This window comes from Mchenga conophoros, linkage group LG17, assembly GCF_057382185.1.
Source record: "Mchenga conophoros isolate Kocher_MC1m ecotype Shallow Benthic linkage group LG17, M_conophoros_male_GT1.1, whole genome shotgun sequence".
Lineage (NCBI taxonomy): Eukaryota > Metazoa > Chordata > Actinopteri > Cichliformes > Cichlidae > Mchenga > Mchenga conophoros.
This window is the reverse complement of record NC_140542.1, coordinates 14,398,251-14,413,627: the sequence shown is the minus strand read 5'-3', so window position 1 is coordinate 14,413,627 and position 15,377 is coordinate 14,398,251. Positions and strand designations below refer to the sequence as shown.

The 15,377-nt window shown below is 41.1% G+C and overlaps 1 protein-coding gene across 1 annotated transcript in view; it reads left to right on the top strand.

The window, feature by feature from the left end:
- Positions 1 to 15,377, top strand: part of zc3h3 (zinc finger CCCH-type containing 3) — an 85,616-nt gene extending 70,239 nt beyond the window's left edge. Inside the window, exons 9-12 of the mRNA XM_085251224.1 lie at positions 795 to 926; positions 8,354 to 8,517; positions 8,621 to 8,778; positions 14,949 to 15,377. Coding sequence (XP_085107350.1) covers positions 795 to 926; positions 8,354 to 8,517; positions 8,621 to 8,778; positions 14,949 to 14,980 — 486 coding nt within the window. The 3' untranslated portion in view covers positions 14,981 to 15,377. The remainder of the gene's footprint in view (positions 1 to 794; positions 927 to 8,353; positions 8,518 to 8,620; positions 8,779 to 14,948) is intronic.

The window sequence follows — 15,377 nt, the reverse complement described above, 5'->3', positions numbered from 1 at the left end:
CAGAAAGGGGGTGCAGGCTTATGCAGCTAGCACCCCTCCGAACTTGATCCAGGCACTAGTGTAGAATCCCAATTCCTGCACCCCACCGTCCAGTCTCCCCATTACCACAAATACTTCGAAACCAAATACCCCTGAACCAACTCCACCTGGCATGGCCCCCAACAACCATCTCGCTCACCACTTGCTCTCCACCCTTGGCTCAGTCTGCGCACACATCCAGTTCACATAAACAAATCATGAGAGCTGGACGAGCTTCAGCCTGGATAAATATTTCTGTAGCAGTTAATTAGGTAGAACTGATCCTATCTCAACGAGGTGGAGTCCCTCTCACAATCCGCCTCCTCTCTCATCTTTCTTCACTGAATCCCCCTCAGAGGTATATTTAGACCGGTCACCACCAGGCTCACCCCTGCACCCAAATCAGTCGATCTCTCTGCACACATGCTGTCAAGACACACATTCACTCTTGCTCCGCTGCTGTCAACTGCAATTAAGGTCATTTAGCTGCTCGGTGTGACAGATCACTTGGCACACGGGACACGTCTAGTGGTGGTTTTTAGAACTGCATGTCTGTTTATAAAGTTGTATAATCTCATGTCACCTCATCACCCCTGCAATCTTCCGCTCTGTGATGATGGTTTTACATAAAACACTGCTGTGAAATTATGTATTGTCATTGGGTTCTCTAATTCATAAACCATCCTCCACACTTTACTTTCTGCTTGTATGTACTAAGCACTGTGAACATTTGTCAGGTTCACATGGTATACACGCACATGTCTGTCTCTTCCCAGATGCCGGTGTGTTCCTACTTCCTGAAGGGCATCTGTAACAACAGTGACTGTCCCTACAGTCATGTCTACGTGTCCCGCAAAGCTGAAGTGTGCCAAGACTTTGTAAAAGGTTACTGTCCTGAGGGAGAGAAGGTAAAAACTCAAACAAATGCACAAAAACATTTTTAATTTGTTAAAGGGCATTAGATTTTACAGACTCTATGCCACAGTTTGTTTATGATCGCAGCAGGTTCTATCATGATGGTGTGTTGGTAATCTATAGATTTTACACAGAGCTTTTTAAACCCATGTCCACATGGTGTAGGTCTCTGCTGCACACTGCACATGGAGCAGCATCACAAATGTGTAAAACAACATAATTTGCACTTGTGCTGTTCATTCGTCCCTGCAGTCGAAATGACAGAAGTCAAAATAGACAAAAAGCTTCTTTCGGAGTGAAAATGAGTGTTTAAAAACTCCTCACTCCAGCCACCATGTATGCTTTTGGGATCTCTGATGTTTTTTGTTAATGTGTCACTCTCTTCATGGTGAACTTGGCTGTTTCTCTTTTCTGTTTAAGCTAATTTTTGAATTAAGTAATCAGAATTGAGTCTGGATTTGGCGTTACTGCCATCATTCTGCTTTTTGCATTCAGACTACACTGATAGAATTTGCTCAGTGGGTAAGCATGGATTCATGCTGAGTTAACTTCTCAAATTTAGATGTGAAGGTGACGTCTGTTTTAAAGCCATGACTGCCTGACCAGATTTAGCTAGGAAAACAACATCCATGAATGTCCGGTGCTTGGGGATTATTTCCTGTCACTTTTGTACTTTCTCTCTCTTCATTGGTTGAGCTGGATGTTGTAGGGACACCTTTTGGCCGGTTACCAGTGCAGGTGAGATTAGAGACACGTGCAATGATCAGTTGAAACTCACAGGTTTAACGTGGATCACGGTTAAACCTGTGAGTTTGGCTCTAAATTTGGTTTCAGTCCTGCACTGACGCTGTGATCTGATTTCAGAGTTCTTTCTTTAAGCTGTGCTCCTCAATTTGAGCATACGGATTATATAACATGTATAAAGTTTCCCTGAACTTAAGGCTTAGGTAAACAAGTGGTTCCACCCCCACCCCCGAACACACACACAGAAACGCACATGTACACACTGACACACAGGCAGGAACAGCTGCAGGGGGTGGTGGTCCATAATGGCATAACTGTAGTGTCTGAGTGACACATTGAGGGTCTGATGGGTAAGAAAACCACTTCCACTGAACTCACGATCCTTAAGTCACCACACGCACTTGCTGCCCACGTGTCAACCTCAAACACACCCTCCACTCCTGCCCCCACCCCACCACCTCCCACCCCACCCTTGTGTTTTTGCATCCATCTCTGGCTCCCTTCTCTTCGTTGTGCTTATTTTTGAGTGTGAAACAGATGCTTTTTCACACTGTCAGACCTCATTTAAATATTGCATGGGGAAATGAGGATATAGAAAACAAAAGGGATATTAATATTTATTCTATTAGCTGAAGTGCTTAGGTCTGTGATTTTCCCCTGTGTGTGTTTGTGCCTGAGTGCGTGTGTGTGTGTTTATAGAGCGGTGCGCTGCGATGCTCTGGCGGCTCTATGATGGATAGCAGGCAGTAATTATAGATGGGAAAACTGCTGAGGATGGCACTATGGGCCAGGCAGGCAGACACTTCAGCATCTCAGGGGTTAAGTCTGCTCCTGTCCTCCATCCTCCATCCTCCTCCCCCTTCCTCATCCTTCTCCTCGTAGACCCACTACCATCCTGTATCATCCCAGTGTTGTCTCATGTGCACCCCCTTTGCAGCTCTTTCTCTGCTTTCCTAAATTTCTCCACTGCATCTTACTCCCCGAATTTAATTTTTAGTTGGCTGTAGCTCCTTCATGAGGTCTATCTTCTTCCAGGTTTCTTAACACATGAAACTCACAGTCACCTGTGATTGTTGGCCGTGGCCAGTCATCCATAGTTTTTGGAAGATTGGCTAAATAGTTGGCTTTCATAGGCTCTTCTCTGCTTCAGGTGGTTGAAACAGCATCTGAGCCAGTGTGCAGCAGAGAGCTGTCTGAGCTGCTGTTTGGCCTCATGATAACGAAAGCGAATTGAGCCTTTTTATATGCACCTTCTTCCCACCAGCGGGGGAAAAACTGTATATACGCTATTGGTTTGCTCTCACCTTCAGTCTTTCCTTGTCTGTTCAAGTGAAAATAAAAATAAATATAGGAAATAAAGAGGAAAACAGAGAAAAGGTAGATATAAAATGTAGAAAATGATGAAAAAGTTAAGGGAACAAGCCCATAAAGATGAACGAACATAACTGATTTGACTTTGGTTACCAGTCAGGATCATGTTCTGTCTGTCCTCTCTGAATTCATCATTCAGGGTGAGATTGTTGATACAGAGTTCCTCTGTTCAATGATAAAACATCTTGAAGTTTGCTGTGTGTCAGCACACCTGGGTATGGGCCAGGACAGAGCCCAGTGAAAATACTAATCTCTAACATTATTTGGCTACTGGAAAACAGACTTTGCTCAAAAACTGCTCGAGGTTCAGTTTTCTTTTGTAGTTTGCTGCAAGACTTCATATGGTTTGTTACTAATCTGCTACACAGAACCTGACTGAGTCCATCTTAATAACTCAATAACTCAAAATGTTAGAAATATTCCAGTGTTAGAAAATCAGCACTGCTCAGGGTTAGCCATTGTTAATCTTCAAAACTGACTAGGTTACTTTTAAACATATAACACTGTCAACAGTGTTAATTTAACACTCAACAGTGTTGTATTTAACACTCAGAGGAGTGGACCCATATAGACACTCTCTAGTGTTAATTTAACACTGGAGATTTTGCTGTGTAGAGGTATATCCAGGGTCAACACTTCGGTTTGAGCTCCTTGATGCACGGCCTGAGAGAAAGTTGGTTTAGTGTGTGTATTTGGGCCCTATGCAGCTGCTTTAGAGAGCACAGCCTCTCTCACTGTGCGTTGTCTGTCTTGGGCTTCTAGTGGCGATGTTGTGTTGGTCTTTGAAGTTGGGCCACGCTCCAAACTTTAACAACCCATTTTTTCTTGTACTGTGATATCCTGATTTTTGTTTTTCGTTAGTAAAAACTCAAAGGTTTGTCTTGATGCAGTTGTGCTGTTTATATATTTTATACGGAGATAAGTTCTGGTCTTGGAGGACTCGCTTGAATTTCACATCCTTGCCAAATCCTGACACCAAGTGACCAGATATTCCTAAAGATGTCGGAGCAGCTTTTATTTCCTCCTATCTAAATGATCATTTTGTAAATTAGTGAGCATCAAGAATGTTTGCTGTACATAAACGATAAACTAATCACAGGCAAAAAGATCTTAGAATTGTGCCCAACAAGTGAAGCCAGGTTCCCTTTTTTTTGCTAAAATTCGATGCAACAGGAGCGCTTTGCTCGTTCGTAAACCTAAGAATTCTGCATCGGCACTCGCACTGCATTATTGAAATAAATTAGGAGGATAGTAATGTCGATCTGATCACAGCCTGAAGTGTAGCGACATGGTAAATTCCTCCTTTTTCTCCCTTTTTCAGTTTGTAATCTTAGTAATATGTCAACCTGTGCTCAATTATTGTTCTCTTCCATTCACTGTAAGTTGCTCTCAACGATTGTTGGCTTAATGCCCAAGTTGTAAATGCATATGATATCCTCTTTTTTCATTTTACTGTCTTTTCCATCTCCCACCCTCCCTCCCTTCTTCTCTTTCTTGCTTCTTTTGCGCCTTCTTTCAGTCTCTTGGTAAATGTGCTGACTCTTCCTGGTTTTGGCCCAGCAGAGAGCTCTCTAATAGGCCCCAGAGACATCCCAGCATTCCTTAAATCAAGTGGAAAATTGTTAACTTGGTGTGGGATAAAGATGTTCTGTCCACTTTAGCTCTTTTCTCCCATTTCGTCTCTTACTCTCTCTCTCTCTTTCTTTCTCTCTCTTTCTGTCTTTTTATGAAAATGAGGATGTATGGAGCTTCAGGAAAGACGAGTGAGCTTTTACAGTCCATTTCTCTGACACTTTGTTTCAATACAACTACCTCCCTGTTTTAACTCTTCAGTTTTAACACAGCCTAGTCCTGAGGACTCTGTCCTCTTTCTTAATTGATAGATACGTGGCAGTTTTAAGAACTTTGATAATAGGGTTGCGAGCACATGCTGGGAGAAGTTGATGTATGTGACAGAGACATGATCCTTTTATTACATACATTGTGTATTTAGATGTGCAGAGTGTGCAGAGTTTCCCGTCTCTGCATAGCTGTCTGTCAGTTGTCAGGACTGATCCTAGCTTTCTTCCAAATTGTTTTATATAAGCAATATGAAAGAAAGTTAGAAGGCAATGTAAAATGTAAAACACAACACAATGCTATAATCCAAAAATCATTAAAGTCCTGTTTTTCATTCTAACTGATGAAAAAAACAATACATCAATTTGATAAAAAATTGAATTATTTTTGAAAAAATAATATATTTCAAATATGAGACCAGCAACACATTTTTTAAAAAAACATGCGAGCAAAGGGAAAACTAAAGAAAACCAGTTATCCCTTTGCACAACTGGTTATTGTATAATTATTTTCTGTCCATCCGTCTATTTTCTCCCTCTTATTCACTGCAGTCGCAGTGGTGCTGGAGCCATCCCAGCTGTTACAGGGCAAGAAGCAGGGTACATCCTTGAGAGGTCACTAGTCTGTGGCAGGCCTAGAGTATTGAGACAGACAAGCATTCACACTCACACCTAGAGCCAATTTAGAATCACCATTCAACCTAACATGCATGTCTTCAGACTATTGGAGGAAACCGGAGTACTTGGAGAGAATCCACGCTGGCACAGGGAGACCCTTGTCCTGCCCAGGACCCTTTGATTGTAAGGCAACAGTGCTAGCCGCTGTGCCACCCTGTGTAATTATTAAAAGGAAAATATCAAATGTAATTCAGATTAGTGGGTGACAGTTCAAAGCTTTGAACTGTCACCCCTTGAAAACATTTAGTAACTTGCCAAATTAAAAACATCATGAAGCAAGCTCTGAAATGTTGAGACACTGTAGTCTTTAAAAGAGGAGATGCAGCGCAGTAGTAAATATGTCCATGTTTCAACTTTTTTTTCAAACCTCTTTTTGGCATCTAAAACAAATGGAGCGCATTGATTTTTTTTTTTTTTTTTTTTAAATACAATTTATAGTTTTGACATTAGACATTAGATTTGTTCTTTCTGTAAATGCAAATCATTTCATTTTGTTTTTATTTACATTTTAAATAGTGTTAGAACAGCACTGAGCACTTTATCCGCTACCAAACTTTCTGAAAAATATTTGCTCAAATTTGATATCACAAGAGTCATCCAATATCAATGTTGAACTGAAAACATGACCTTTATTTGTGTTAGGTAACTTTTGTCTCTTATAAACCAACTGTTTGCCAAATAGTGACAATTATATTTGTTTTGGGACTAATAAAGTCTTTTAAAAACACAAATAGTATGCTTAAAAAAGTGCATAACAATGTGCTTTTTGCAGCTACCATCTGCTTTAAGTTTTTATAAAGCAGAGACTTGTTAAATTTGGAGAGCATTAAAGCAAGTCTGTGATTAGTCAGGCAGTTTACCTGCTCGGTGCATGCTCAGCTTAATGCACAGCATCGCTACAAACAAAGCTGTGGAAGTGTAAGAGAAGTTTGTGGTTTTGCAAGGCTTGTGAAGACTTGCCAGTGTTTCTGTCCATTTTGGTAATGTACGTCAAGTGAAAATGCAAAACAAAATCTGTCAAAGTCTGAAAATCTAGTGATTTGTATTTTATAGTAGTATAACTTGAATCTCTTTATGATTGCAGAATTGTTTCAGTACCAGTAAAAATGAGCTGAATCTATTAAAATGATGCCTTGTGGTACATCATAACAGGAGACCTGTTAGGTTTCATGGTGGCGTCATGCACCAAATGGGAATCGTCATTATGGGCCCTAGTAGAGGACCTGATTAGTTTAGAGAAGTGTGACAAAACCGCAGCCCTATAAGATGATCCAGGGAAACATTTGACAGCAAGCTGATCCTGGGCCGTCCTGGCACCAAGGGGTGCAGGAACATCAGTGTGAGGATGGTGAGAGGAGCTCTGATGGCAGCAAGTCAGGGCCACTGGGCTCCAGAGAGAGTTGACCAAGAGTCCACAGTGTTCTTGGAAAATCGATCCTGAGATCCCTCACCCCTACACACACACAGACACACCAACCCTTGGTACACGCTATTTCTGGTGTGCTTCCCAGTCCTGCACTCGTCATCCCTCCACAGATGCGCACAAACACACATGCGCGCGCTCCCTGCAGCCTGTACCCCAGAGTGAATATAATTAGCTTTTCTGACAGGTGGGAGGGATCGGATCTCGTGGAGAATGAAGCTACCAATTTACACCCGTATTACACTGTCATACACACTCACTTGCAAACATGCATCGCTCTCTCTTGCACACTACTCCCCAGAATGACCCACTTTCTCAGCTTGCATGTAAAAAGAGACGGGTGGCACAGACATAGTCTCTTTAAAAGAGGTAACTTACAAAGGAGGGTCATATAAAGCACCTAATCAGGAGGTGGGCCTCACTTTTACCACTTAAAATCCTGTCATAGGCCTGTTCAGTATATGTGAAATCAGCTGACTACTCAGAAATGGATTTCTGTCTTTTACAGTTTCCTTTCAGATCTTAAGATTGAGCCATTAAAATGACTAAAATGCTGTGCAGGTCTTCATGAAGCAGTCTTTAATTACATCTCAAATAAAGTGTCATCTCTTACTGTGTTTTTATACTGGTGCTGATAGTAACTTCAATACCACTACACATACAGAACAGTGTTGTTTAATATTCCAAGCTGCCAAAACCGAGTTTCATAATGTTCTAGATTAGTAAAATTTTGTATCACATCAGGAAGAAAAATAAACTATGGTCAGAAATTCATTACCATCCTCCAATAAGTGAAAGTCTTTGATACTTAAACTATACCAGTCTGCCCCTTTATTTATGCCACCTGCCTGAAATTGTGCAAGTCCCTCGCATGCTGCAAACTGACTTGTTGGGCATTGACCCCTGAAATCTTTGAGGGGTCCTGTGGTTTCTGGCACCAGTAACATAGGAGCAGATCTCTGGGAGGACTGCGTGGTGTGTGTGGTTCCTGGATTTGAGATGTTTTGGGTGTAGAGTGTTTCTCTAAGAGACTTGAACCTGAGGAGTTAGAACGTGTGGCCCATCCCAGACAAACTCAAAACAAAAACACCCCCTTAAATAAGTGGTTGCATTATGCAGTACAATCTCAAGATTGATGACTGTAGTGACAAGCATGACAGTAGTCAGCGTAATATGAATATTTAACATGTCTCTTATGTGGACAGACAGACTTAAACAAATAAAGGTACACTAGGTCACATGTTTTATAGATGTTAGACATTAATCCACTCATATTGACCATATTTGTGATGACACAAGTTGTCACTTTCTTCATGTCTGCAGTGAAACTACAAACCTGATTGTGTGTGTGTTTTATTATCACCAGTGTAAGAAGAAACACACTCTAGTGTGTCCAGACTTCTCTAAGACGGGCTCCTGCCCACATGGCTCACGCTGTAAGTTGCAGCACCGCCAACGAGTCAAACGCCGCGCCAGCAACAGTGTGACCCCTCCAGCTAAGAAAGCACGCACCAAGGATCCTCTGAAGAGGTCTAAAATTTAAATCGATCTTTATCATGACTTGTAAAACTTTGGTCATGTGACTAATTATGTTATGTTTTGTTTTGTTGGCTTTTTCCCCCCCTTCTGTCAGACCCCATCTGTCTGTTGTGATGCCACAGGATTCTCAAGCATCACTGGGGATGCCCTCCACAGGTTCGTTGGTGCTGCCCTCATTTATCTCCCTCTCCAGCTCTCCAGAGGAGGCAGATGCACCAGACACGCTTCCTACTGATGCAGTGCAAGTCAAAGGTATAAGCATCAACAACAAAACCCAGAGAGCAATGGTCACATAAGTTAACATAGTGCACTGTATGGACAAAAAATACCAGGTCACCTTCATATTACAACTACAGGAGCTGCTCAGCCAAAGAAACAGATGTCACGAATCCCTCAGTTCAGTTTTTGTCGTTTGTAGTTATTAAATCAGCAGAGAGTCAGTGACTTTTACAACTCAGCACTCTGAAACCCCGCTCTGTAACTTTACGTAGTGTTAGACTTCCTGTGGTTCATTAACACTTCACAATTAAACTGCTTACAGCTGATCGTGAGATATCTTGGAGAGAAGACATGTCATGACCTGACTTGTTGCAATGGTGGCATCCTATTACAGTATCAGAACAACCTGTTCTTTCACAAATGTTTGTAAGGGCAGACTGCGTGGCTAGGTGCTTGATTTTATACACCTGTGGCAATGGGACTCAATTCAATGAACACCTGAATTCAAACATTAAGAGGTTTAGTAGAGAAACACATACAGTCTGACTGATGATTATTGAGAAGCCAGAAGGGACAAGAATAACCTTCTGGCTCTAATAATGCAGTCATTGCTGCATTATTTTTGCTTATTTGCTTTTTATACAGTAGCAAAGATTTTGCACTATAAATTAATGAGTAAAGGTGCATAGGTCTCAGTAAGCACTTAAGTCTTTTTTTTTTTTTAGACAGTTGGACGCAGTTTTTGGAATTTTGTCTCTGTATACCACCTTGATTGTTTTTCGTCAAATAATTAAGATGCAGTTGAATTGCAGTCCCTAGTTCCAGAGGTTCAATTGTAACTGAATAACTGATGGACAAACAGTTTCATGGAGTCCTATTCTGTCATTATCTCGTGGCAAACTGAGCAGATTAAATATCTGGAATTTATGGAGGTGCTTATTGTCTTTCCCCTCACTTAGCGTTAAACTGCTGCAGTGCAAGCTGGAGGTCACCACCTCATGAAGCTAATCAGAATCAGCATATTTTATTAATCCCTAAGAAAATTATTTGGGTTACAAAGAACCATATCAACTATAAAAAGCAAAGGCCATCAGAGATAAAGTCTACCACCTGCCTATGCAGGGCTCTAGACTAACCTTTTGCCACGTTTGCACTGGCGCACCAGTACAAAAGTTAGGCGCACCCAAATTTTTAACCCGCATCACTTAACACCGCAGTTTTACATGTGCACTTTTTAAGGGGGGAAACTGCTGTCCATACAGACAATATTGATTTGTAAAGGATTAACTAACAATCTTGCCAACACAAAGTTCTTTATTTGGAGCACAGTTCTACAAGAAAGATAAGTTACTGAAAAAGTGCTTGTGCTTAAAGTGTTTTGGCATTCTTTGACAATATTGTAGGCAATGTTAAACTTAATCATCACATCAGCCTCCTGTTACGACCTGTTTGGTGATTCGATTCAATTTTGCCTCAGACAGTCATAAGTATTATATTTCTGATCATCTATCAGTACTGACACTGTGAGACTTCATCAGAGGTGTGAGCATCACAGCAGATGCCTTTGTGTCAAAGTAACTGAGGATAAAACAGAAAAACATGAATCAGATTTTCCTGGCCTGGCTTTTTATAGCAGATAACCTTAAAAATATTCTGCAATTTTACATAATTTTAAAAAGTATACATTTCTTCAGTATTGAACAGCAGAAATTAGGCTCTCTTGCACGAGGTTATTTGAGTTCTAAAAATATATATATAGACGGCGGCCGACAGCGCTGTAAACAACGGTAGACTGGTGTGTAATAAGCGAATGAATAATGCTGTTTTGCTTCATGGTGGAAGCAAAACAGCAGAAGTCAGAGGGAATTAATGACGACATTTATCAAATGTGAAGCACAGTTCGGATCTTCTTTTGCTGCTGGTTCAGTGAATTTTGGTTGGAGAGAGACAAAACCTGCAGCTCAGAATCTAGCGCAAAAAAGATGTAAACGCAAAGCGCGGACACGCCGACACATCAGAATCAGTGAGCTGTCGGCTTCCAGCCCCAAGGGTGTGTACACGTACGTGCCATCGGGTGAGAAAACCGAGAAAGAGAAAGCTGATTCTGATGCGTCGGGTCCGCGCTCTGTGTTTACGTCTTTGTGCAGAATCTGCTTACCTGTTCTCATTTGCTGTTTGGTGGTTGTTGAAATAGTTTTGTGAGCGTTTCTGGCAAAATACATTAATAAAAGTCGATTCAGGATTTAATGAATTGATATCGCTTTATTCAAGCTACTCACCTCCCTCTATCCACCTGCACTTTTGAACGTACACACAAAGGACTACAGAAATATCTGGACCACGGCCAATCAGAGAGGTCCCGCCGCTGACTATCTCTGATTGGTTTAGACCACGATAGAGGCATAATGTGTGTATGTTGTTGACCACACGGAGACTCGAACAGCTGTTGGTTGCACCGGTGCAACCTAGAATTTTTGTTAGTCGCACCACTGAAAAATTTGGTTGAATTTGCGATCAAATTGGTCGCACTCTAGAGCCCTGCTATTCCTAGATATTCTGCCAGTTAAAAATTCTGAACAGATTCAATGAAAAGGGGCAGCCTTAATGGAGTCCAAAACCCACTGGCAAGGAGTCCGCCTCACTGCGGCTGTACAGGGGCCAAATGGTGCTTTATAGCAAGCCAGATACACCATACTGCCGAAGTGCCTCCACCGGATACTGCGATGTCCAAGTCAGTAAGATATATGTAGACTGTGCAAAGTCTCCTCAAAAGGATAAAGAGCTTGTCCAATGTCCAAAAACCCCTTATTGTTCCTCCTAAATCTGAGGTTCAACTAAAGGATGGACTGTCCTGTTGAACAGGGAAGCCATCATTCAAATCTGCTAATCTAGAGGCACCTCCCTAGATTTGTATGCAACATTGCAGAGACATGTCATACAAGACAGCCTCACAACATCCAGAGTCTTAGGGAATTGAGGGCGAATCTCATATACCTTCAGTTGAAGTCAGCAGCATCCCAAGTGCTGCTTTTCACTCCTGACTCGTCTGACAGTTTGCCAGAATCACTTTGAGGTCAATCGAAAGCCTTGTTCCATTGAAGTTTTTGCTTAAGGTACTTCCAGAGCAGCGGCCCCCTTATCCTACCAGTACCTATTAGTTGCTTCTGGAGTCCCGCAGGCAAACAAAGTTCAATCACATATCGTTTGAAAAGCAAGGTGGTGTACAGAGGCAAAACTGCAAAATGTGCCATCGTCCAAATACTTCTGATCCCATCTTTATGAACTATCTGAACTCAAAGCTTCTACACACTGGTGTCCTGAATTGTCTTTTATTAATAGTTGTCCAGTCATGTTCTGCTACAGTGATGTGCACACAATAATGTTTCATTCAATGTTGTGGGGATCAACGTTTTTCCACTTGTAGATAATCTGGTAGATTTTTTTACAACCATAGATTCTGAGAGTCATTGTTACTTCATATCTCCAAATGTGGTAGAATGTTTAAATTAGCAGTCATGGCAAAAGGTAAGCTGTCATAGAATATTCCTTAAGAGGACTAACTGCGATTCATTTGGTGTAAAAGTGCTGACACAGAGGTGTATTGTCCACAGATGCTTTGTAGGAGGTTCTTTTTTGTCATGAATACATCATTGCTTAATTCGTGGGACTGGGGAGTGGTGGTCTGTCTGAGCTGTAGACAGATAATAATGATCAGGAGGTGAGCTTTAGAGTGTGTCTGGTGACGCTCAGTGGAGGAGTAATAATGCTCAGAGGACAGAGGTAATAATATTTCAGTTTATGGCTGGATGGCACAGCTGAGCTCTCTGTTGACAGACTTGAAAGATAGTGGATTAGGACAGAGGCCATCCCATCCCCCTCCCTTGCTTTCACCAGGCTTCACCCATCCACCTGCCCCTGCCTGCTAAACATACACATACTCACCAACTGGTTGTCACTTCCAGTGCAGCATTTGTTTGCATCTAACATCTGTGTTCAACCTGTTTGACCACACATTCCACAAATCTATCTTTTCACACAGTTTGTGTTATGATTTCACTAATTTTGTCTGATGATTTAAACAAGTAAAAGGCAATGGATAATTAAGAGTGACGGCAAAAATGACTGAAATTAGAATTGGACAGTTGGATAGTCTCCTTGCTCTAAGTATCCATTTAAAAATGACATTTTCTCCTTGATAAAGTCATTATGCTAAAGAGTAGTTCAAGTCATACAGAACCAGTCACGACTCTTAATATCAATAAGGCAGTTTTCTACTAAACAGTAGAAAACCACCATTTTTCTACTGTATATAATCTTAATATCACTCACTGCAATTCTAACTCAGCTATTCTCACTGAAGGCATGAAAAACTTTTTTGTCACTTTCACGGTGCGAGAAAACTGCTAAAAAGTTAGCTAAGCACACTGTGGAAAAAATATGTAAAGTCTGTGTGCCACATGAAGACTTTACTTAGTCCAGTATGTTTAGAAATGTATGTCTTGATTTTTTTTAACTCTTACTTTTTGAATGTATGATGACAAAATGATGTTTCCATCAGTAAGTCATTCAAGAAAGCCTAAGAAAGGTACTGCATACTCCTTTTATCAAATATAATCAAGCAACCCAGTTCCTGCATAATGTGGAGACCATTTTCAGCCTTGGCACAGGTACGCCGTCTCAGACTGCTCTTGCTGCCAGTTTTGATTAGCTGTTCATCATTTCATTGACTAAAGGGCCAATAAAAGGAGAAGAATCCTGCTTTTTGGGATTCTAATGACATGTCAACTTATGTCAGTAACTTTCACAGCAGCTTGTTCCTATTCCTGCTGCATATTCATAAAGCTGGTGTTTTTCACCTGAGAGAGTCTGTTTCTCATAACCATCCATCCATTTTTTTTAAATAATATAGGATTACAGAGGGGAGGGGGTTGTCATAGTGCAAGATGCAGGGTGTATACCTTGGACTAACAAAGTCAGAGTACACTAACATGTCTGTGTACTCTTTCTCCCACAGTCCACGGACATGCATCTTAGGTTACCTGGCAGTTCTAATTTCACCCCAGATTTGAGTGTGAATTACCTGTCCAAGGTGTACCCTTCGTCTTGCCCTGTGACAGCCCCTCAAATAACGTACAGTTGCCACACAGAAAGGCCCCAGCCTCATCTTACTTGGAATCAAGCAGCACCTTTGACTGACCTGGGTCATCTTGACCTCTCACCGTATCCAGTAATACACAGTCCCAGTCCAAATATTTTTTAATAATAATCTTGCAGTAGACACTGACAGGTTTCAGCACGGCTGCAATTTTAAGATCTCAAAATAAGTAAAGTCACAACGACAAAGTTCTCAGGCAGTTGACTTTGAACTGAAGATTATAAGTTATGTAAAGGTTTTGTTTTTAAAGGGACTTTTGAAAACTTTTTGATTACTGCCTTCATATACAAGCGGTTTATATTTCTCGGTGATTAGTTACAATAAAGTTAGTTTAGGTGAATGAAAATGGTGGTGTAAGATGTTTTAAGATGGCTGTCAAGACATGATTTTCGAAGGACTTCGGTGAGTATGGAAAGAAGTGTTATCAGCTGGAAGTTTCTCCTTGCAGAGTTCCCTCACATTGTAAGAAACATGTAGAATTGTAGATTGAAGCGACTCAGAAACACCTGGAAACTAGAAATCAAAGGTGTTGTTTTGTTTTGCGCTATGAAGAACATTTTAGACTAGAGCTTTGTCCTGTGGGTGCCAGGAAAACACACACACACAGACCATCACTGGCTCATCCGTCCACCCCCTCTGTCCAGTTGGTTTGTGCTCTTAAGTAATACTAATGACACACTGGTCTCTCACTAACACACTGCACCGCCCAGAGCCTCATTAAAGGTGGAACTGAGCCAAACAAGTTCCTCTTCACTTTGCATAAATTAGCTCAGATGCAATGTATCACTGCCAGGCTACACACACACACACACACACACATTCCCACCTACCTTCATTCATCGCTGTTGTACTGTTTCTATCTTCTTCCTCATTTGCTCATCAACTGAGATGTCATCACTCAATGTTTGAGCAGGATTCAACAGAGTCAGTTGCACATGAGCAAACACACAATTTGTCATTTTCTAACTGGACCTCTTTGTCATTTAATTTTTGCAAATACTCTTTTTTTTTCCTCCTAATCTTCAGGGTGTTTTTTTTTCTTCCACAGAGAAAAAACTGCAGATCAAGCCTCGTCTGTAAGATCACAGAAACCAGTGGGACTGGACACGAAAGGATTTTATCAGGTTTAGTGTTATGTGAGTTCTGAGCTCAGGCTTGTCCTGGCACATGTATCCATCTTGAATGAGTTCACTCAGGGCCTGAAAGTTTTATGCTTTTTGTCTATGAACATGTTTTGCATATCAGTTAGATGTTTACAATGCCAGTTTTGTAAAGAAATAAAGTATTAACTCTGAATGTGTGTTGTCAGTTGTTTTTTTTTTGGTTATTTTTTTAATCTGAATCCGGATCTTTATCTTACAATCTAAAGCACTTTGGGATGACTGTTGTTGTGAATTGACAAGACAGAAATAAAACTGAATTGATTTGGAGTTGTGGTGTTGTGAAATGACCCTAGAGGGTTTGTGGCAACAAAAAC